Source organism: Argiope bruennichi, chromosome X1, assembly GCF_947563725.1.
Source record: "Argiope bruennichi chromosome X1, qqArgBrue1.1, whole genome shotgun sequence".
NCBI classification, from domain to species: domain Eukaryota; kingdom Metazoa; phylum Arthropoda; class Arachnida; order Araneae; family Araneidae; genus Argiope; species Argiope bruennichi.
In genome coordinates, this window is record NC_079162.1 from 5,370,801 (window position 1) to 5,378,603 (window position 7,803).

A 7,803-nucleotide genomic window follows, 5' to 3' on the forward strand; every position below is an offset into this window, starting at 1 on the left:
GATTCAAGTTGAAACACCGGAAATGGTAACAAAGTTAAAAGATGCTATTAACAGTCATACAAATTTGCAAAATGTATGCAAGGCTACTACTCCACAAATAAGAATGCCTCAAATCATTATATATGATGTGGAAAAGAGTGAGAGACCCAGGGAGGAGGAGGAATTGGATTTTCTCAATCAAATCAAGCTAAGCAATGACATAGAAGGGAATATGCGGGTTCTATTTAGGAAAAAAGGAAGAGGCAGCTAGTCTCACTGGGTTATAAGTGTGGACCCCAAAGCGTTCCGAATAATTAAAGATAAAGCAAGATTACAGTGTGGTTTCGGATCGTATAGATTTAGAGAATTTGTGGAACCCCTTAGATGTTTCAAATGTCTCAAATTTGGGCATGTTCGATCTAAATGTATGCAAAAAGAAGATAGCTGCTCCAAGTGCTTGGAAATGCATAACTATAAAAATTGCACAAAGCAAAATCCAGAATGCAGAAACTGTAAAGAATATCGCAAAAGAACAAAGATTATGATTCGAACGGATCATATTGCAACATCGGAGCATTGCCCTGTATTTATCAGGGAGAGAGATCAGTTGATTAAACAGACGAACTATGTATAATAAGCCTTTCAATGATTACTGTTGGCGTGTTATTCAACATAATATAGGTCGGGGTAAATATGCAACAAAGGAACTCCCAAATTTGTTTGGGGACAATATTCCAGATGTTTACTTGTTACAAGAACCATATACAATGAAAGGAAAAATAATAGGACTTCCCCTAGGATGGAGAACAATTTCTCACCCTTACGGGAAGGCGATTATAGCAGTAAGAAACCAAGATATTTCTGTTTTGACAAGATTTACTAGCGAAAACATAGTAGCAGCCAATTTATCAGTGGGAAATAATGAAATTACTATGGTATCGGCATACTTCTCACCGACTCACAATAAAGAAGAAATCTGCAGAGAACTTGGAAATCTGTTTGAACAGTTGGGGACATCATCCATACTTATTGGAGGAGATTTCAATCTTCATAGTCGACTGTGGGGAAATGAAATTCCCGATCATAGACCACAAGATGAAGCCGGCTCGTTTATAGAATTCATTTTTAAGAAGAACCTTGTTATTTGGAATGATCCAAACTCATTGCCAACGTTTCAATCTGCACGTGGAAGAAGCTGGATTGATGTCACCTTATCAACTAAAGACCTGCATGACAAAGTAATGGGCTGGAAGGTAATCCAAAGTACTTTGAGTGACCATGGCTTTTTGGATTTTCAAATTAATATGGGTGGCAAAGTTGTTTCAGCAGAAAGATTTAAATTAAGCAAGTGGAAAATTCGAAAAATTAGTTTTCAAGTGGCTGAAAAATATGCTGATATTAGAGAAACAATGCAAAGGATAAAGACTAAAAAAGATTTAGAAGTATGGGTAGAAGAATTTACAGAATTCATTCAAGGAATTAGCCAAAGATCGAACAGTAAAGAGACAAATCATCTCAGGGTCCCCTGGTGGGACACTGAACTGGAGAAACAAAGAAAACTGACAAGAGCCTTGCGGCATAGATACCAACGATGTAAAAACACTGAAGAGAGAATGAAGAGAAGACAAATTTATAAAAAGAATGAATCAAAATACAGAGGGATGTTAAGAAAGAAAAGTATTGAATGCTTTGAAAAGTTATGTAGCGAAATAACGAGAATGAACCCTTTTGAGCTACCTTATAAATTAGCGGCAGATAAAATGAAAAGGAAAACAGTTTTGCACGGTGTCAAAAAACAGGATGGTACAAAAACCAAAAATACAAAAGAAACTATAGAAACTATTGTGAGATGCCTTTTCAAAGAGGAACAATCCCAACAAGAAAGTAAAAAGCAGAAGAAAATGAGGAAAAGTATTGAGTTATATAAAACAAAAGAAAAAGATAAAATATTTACAATAAATGAAATAAGAACAACGATTAATAAAATGGCCAAAAAGAAAACACCTGGATTAGACAACATCCCAATAGAGATGCTTGCTGAAATTAACAGAAAGAATCCATTCATACTTTTAGAGTTATACAACAAGTGCCTAGAATTAGGTGCGTTCCCTAATCAGTGGAATGTAGCAAAACTGATTTTAATTCCTAAAACTAATAGAGACTTAGAGGATCCTAAATCCTATAGACCAATTTGTTTGCTAACAACAGCAAGTAAAATCTTGGATAAACTGATAACTCAAAGAGTACAGCACTTATTAACGGCACAAAATAGACTGCATTATGATCAACATGGTTTTAGATATAACCACTCTTGTGAAACAGCCCAAAATGCACTATGGAGTAAAATAAAAGGTGCGATGAATCAAAAACTAAAAACAACAGTTATATCTTTGGATGTAGCTGGAGCATTTGATTCCGTATGGAGGAAAAGCATTTTATACGCCCTTATAAAAATGAATTGCCCGAGCAATCTTTTTGAATTAATTAAAGATTACTTAAATGAAAGGAAATGTATCTACCAAGATGGAGAGAATAATTGGGAATTTATAATGGATAGAGGAGTGCCACAGGGCTCGTGCAGCGGACCGTTATTCTGGAACTTGGTTATGAATTCTGCATTTAAAATCAATCTTCCAGTGAACTGCTTTATGCAGGCGTATGCCGATGATGTGCTACTAATAATCTCGGGGAGAACAAAAGATGAACTGGAAATTAAAGGAAAACAAATAATTCATAGGCTAGTAAAATGGGGCAAAATTCATAAACTTGAGTTTAATGAAAGGAAAACAATTCAAATGCCTATTACATTTGGAGAACGTTTAAAATTAACAGATCCGCCTAACATAAAAATAGGCAATAACAATATAAATGTGTCAAATCAAATTAAGTACTTGGGAGTTACATGGGACAGTAAATTAACATTTACGTCACATTTTAATAAGGTCAAGAAAAAAGTGGATGTATTAACATATAAACTAGTGACAGTTGCGGATAAATTTTATGGAAAAAGGAAATACCATCTAAGAAGAATCTACACTGGGGCCATTGAGCCATTTGTTCTTTTCGGGCACGGAGCATGGGGACATAGGCTAAATCTAAAGAAAATCAGAGAAACATTAAATTCAATCCAACGGCGCCCTCTCATCATTATGTCTGGGGCTTATAGAACCATTTCTACAGAAGCCCTTCAAGTGATAACGGGAATTTTGCCAATGGACCTCAGAGCAACGGAAATTTTCACTAAATTTCAAATAAAAACTTCTAGTAATAAAGTTAAAATAGGAAACAAATGCTTCAGCAAAAAAGATTATGAGATGTATTTTGACAAATTCGAACAACATCCTGCAGAATGGTTTATTCACGGTTTTCAAATTAAAATCCCAGATATGGATGGAATAGAAATTTTTACAGATGGTTCAAAAGATGACAATAAAGTAGGAGCTGCAATAGTAGTATACTACTATGGGAAAGAGATCGATAAAAGTATTGTGAAATTATCGAACCATGCCACAAGTTTCCAGGCAGAAGTGCAAGCTTTAAAGATGGCCATTGAATATTGTGAAAGGGTGGAGGACGGACAGAAGTGCTCAATTTTTTCAGATTCTCTCTCAGTCCTACAAGCCATACAATCTTCTCACAATTGTAATAAGGAAATATGGACGATAAAAGAAAAGATAAAAAGTGTAAAAACTAACAAGTGGATAGAGTTGAATTGGGTTAAGGCCCATATTGGGATATATGGGATTGAAAAGGCGGATCAATATGCAAAGTTGGCGGCACAGAAAGAGGGTGTTGATATGGTTGTCCCAAAATCAAATGGTGTCTTAAAATGGGAATTAAGAGAAGAAATAAAGCTCCAGTGGTTTGACAGATGGTATATGTCCAAAAACGGAAGAGTAACTTTCGATTTTATTCCTAATCCAGAAATAAAAATAAGAAGATACCATCCACTGGTAACCCAAATTATATCAGGACATGGGAGATTTCCTGCATATTTCCAAAGATTTGGAAGAATGCAGGAAAATAAATGCATTTGTGGAGGAATGGGCACTGTTTACCACTATTTAAAGGAATGCATAGAAATCTCAGAATTAAGGAAGAATCTGAAAGTTGAAAATAATGACTTAATTACAGTACTGATGGTACCAGGTAATCATAAAACTCTGAAGGACATGATGTCAAAAATTGTCAGTTTTTTACCAACTATTTGAGAGTTTGTAGATAAGGAAGAAGGACAATAATTGACCACTTTGTGGCCAATTACCTCGAGGAGAATGTCAGTTTGACAAATCGGTCAATGCAAGGATGGACAATACTCAAGATAGCAGTAGGCCACAACAAATCCTGTCGATACTGCTACGTTCAGTGGTGGCGGGGTGGTCGGCTGTATGCAACAACAACAACATGTATCTTTCCGAACACAATTGTAGCCACGAAGTTTGAATGGGGTATTGGACTTCAGCAAAGTCTCTTGAATTCCAATACAGACTGGATGAAAAGTGTTAGAAATGTTCTTTATGTCTTGCAGTTTGGAGCGGATGCCGCGACAGTTCCAGGAAAGGAAAGTACCCATTAAGTAATTTTTGTTGCATCAGAAACAGTTGGAACATTAGATTGAGTTGGTGAAATATCACAACTCATTTTCAGATCTTCATCCTCTTCTTCAGATGGATGTAGAGAAATGAGGTCTGGGCCTTTGGAGGCGCCACCAAAAATAGACGTTAAATCTTTATGGGCTACGCCTTGTGACGCCAAATCCAAAGCAACTGAATTATGAACAAGAGATTTTTTCAGTTTAGAGGGTAGCGCTTTTGGTGAAAGACCGCGCTTTGAGAGTTTCAAAGCGAGAGATTTTTGTGACTTAGACCTTAAAGTAGCTTTTTGCAATTTAGGTGTCTCTGGAACAGTATTTCCAGATGGTTCAGAATCAGAGTTGGTGGAGGTTTCAAGTGATAGTTTCCTGCTAATATTTTTATCAATTTTTCCTTGTGTCGCAGAGGCATAACTGATACCAGGTACCGGTGTCTGTGCTGTGACTCTGCGTCTTGCCTCAGGATACGATATATTCTCTTTAAACTTCACAGCTACAATTTGCTTTTCAATTTGCCAACGAGGACAGGAGCGGGAATAAGAAGTATGATTACCGAAGCAGTTAACACACTTCTCTTGTGCGTTACAGTGTTCACTTTCATGACCTTTCTCCGCACAGCGGGCGCATGTGATTGTCCCGCGGCAGGCAGTTTTAGCGTGACCAAACCTCTGACATTGGAAGCATCGTAGCGGATTTGGGATGTATGGTCTCACCGGTAATCTCATGTAACCAACTTTGATATACTCGGGTAATTTAGGCCTGTGGAATGTGAGAATTAGATGCTTCGTAGGAAGGAGTTTTCCGTCTCGACGAACAGAAATACGTCGTACGTGTGTTACTCCTTCAAAAGCTAACTCTGCAGTAATTTTTTCAATTGTTTCATTAAAAAGTTCTCCACAAGTTATGACTCCTTTGCAGTTATTCATGGAAGAATGAGCGCTAACCGACACTGGTATAGTGGCCAAGTTTTTCAGCTTCAGTATTTGCTGCGATTGTTTACGAGTTTTGACCTCCACAAGAAGGTCGCCTGAACGTAGTTTACGGATAGACTCAACCTTACCGAGAGACCCGGTAATAGCCTTTTCGACAAGAAATGGTGAAACAGTATGGAAAGTTTCTTTCAGATCAGAAGTGCGATGTATAACAAAAAAAGTGTCAAAATGATTATCAATAATTTTCTTTGGTTTCGATTGTTGTCCACTGAAGGGAGCCCTTTTGGAATGACCCATGCAAGGAAGAAAAAAGGTTCGGATCCCGGCGGCACCGCCCACCACCGAGCCCAACAAGGGAAGGCAGTAACTGGTTCTGGTAAATACCAGCCTCAGCACTTACCCTAGTGCTGGCCTGGATCTATACGCTCAGAGCCACCTCCAGGAACGTTGACCACCCTTAACGCCAAGCCCCAGAGAATGACCCTTTCACTTGATCCCTAGCAAACTAACCGAATCGTTAGGTTACCAGCCGAATTGATGCACTGGGGACCACTGTGCACCACCCGTCTAATGGGTCGCCACGCACGGCAAACACGTGGGGGTATTAGCTGTCCATGAGAAGCAGGAAGCAAACAGAGTGGCGACAGCTTCTCATGGAGAGCTCCCTCGCCTACCCTCGAGGGAAAGAAGAAAAAAGGAGACAGCAGAAGGCGCAGTGGAGAGTAAACATAAAGGGAGTAAAGATCCCTAGGTACCTCGGGGTTGGGACACCCGTACTCACCTAAAGAAGGTGAGCCCCTGAGGGGAAAACTGGTCTCTGAGTTTTATCCTAAAGTGTTACAAGATAAAGATTATATTGAATTTTCGAGTTTAAATGAAACACTATTAAATTTAGAGGAAAAGTATATAACAGTCCCTTAAAATGAATCTATATTATAAAGTCCCATAAACTGATCTATAAAATGTAATGATAAATTAATGAGATTATGAGCAAATTTTAAATAAATGAGAATTTGGAAAAGGCATTTTTTTCATATGAGCTAAAGTGCATGTTATGTAGAAGGAAATAACTGGTAAAAGTTTAAGACAATATTTGCATTATTTTTTTGTACATTCGACTCTATTGGGAATAAAAACAAGGGTATCGAAAAATGGCTATAAATGCTTTTTTATCAATAGGAGTACTTGAAAAGAAAAAAAAACAATCGACCCTAAAAAATTTTCTACAATTTCAAGTGGTATCATAGTATAAATTTCAAAAATTTGTGAAAATGAAATTTGAAAAAAAAAAAAAAGAAGTCTTATATTTTAGTGATTGATTCTCAAGGAAATGAAAAATTAGGGATCGTGAGAGTAATGATAGTAGTAAAATGAATGCCGGCTTGATAATTGAAACAAAATGCTAAAGGCAAATTAAATTTTCATCCCTTTTTTTAAATTTAACTTCGAATTTATACTGGATTGTGTTCTATAAGTGATTAATGATGCACACAAATAAACTGCAGATTTTTAAACAAAATATAAATCAAACAAATCATAACTACATATAAGGAAATTATTCTAATATAGGTATTTTAATTTCTTCTAGATGGGATTCTTTTAATAAGGAAACGATTAAAAAAATTGTATAAAGAAGTAGCGCAAAAATTTTAGATGACAATTAGTAAAACCAAATTTGAAGGTTGCTAAATTGATACAAACATATGCTTGTTATCCTTCCCCATAGCATTAATATCGGTTTATATTCTGTTTCGCCTTGGTTTCATTGAGAAATATGGCAAACATGAAACCATTTAATTTGGAACATTCGAATCTTACACTTTCGGCCATACACTTACACTTTTTGGCATTCATCATTTAAAAAAAAAAAAAAAAAAAAAAAAAAACTATCTGTTAACTCTGATATTTACAAAAGATAGATTCTAAGATAGATTGTGTTGAAGCGCTGAAAAGTGTTTTCTCGCCAAAAGTGACTTTTGATTCAAAAGCAAAACTATATTAAAAGTGACCAATTACTTTTGATTCAAAACAGACATAAAGACAAAATCTTTTAAAAAGAAAACTATATTTTTAAAAGAAAAACAAGCGGACAATTCATTATTTTTGCAAAAGCGTTTTGCTTTATTTCATGGCAATATTTAAATAACTTAGTCTCTTAAATATAAATAAATAACTAAAACTGCTGTGGGCGAAATACAGTTAATATCGCTTCATATCTCATTAAAAATTTATTCTATGTTTGAAATTTTAAAAAAAAATTAGTGAGAAATTCCTTTTCCTTTCCCTTTCTTTCAATTTTGA

At 36.0% G+C, this 7,803-nt stretch overlaps 1 protein-coding gene across 1 annotated transcript; it reads right to left on the bottom strand.

The window, feature by feature from the left end:
• Positions 1-4,551: 4,551 nt before the first annotated feature.
• LOC129958445 (uncharacterized) lies at positions 4,552-5,799 on the bottom strand. The gene has a single exon (XM_056070937.1). It carries the CDS (start codon positions 5,797-5,799, stop codon positions 4,552-4,554), a length of 1,248 nt encoding a protein of 415 aa, XP_055926912.1.
• Between the last annotated feature and the right edge of the window lie 2,004 nt (positions 5,800-7,803).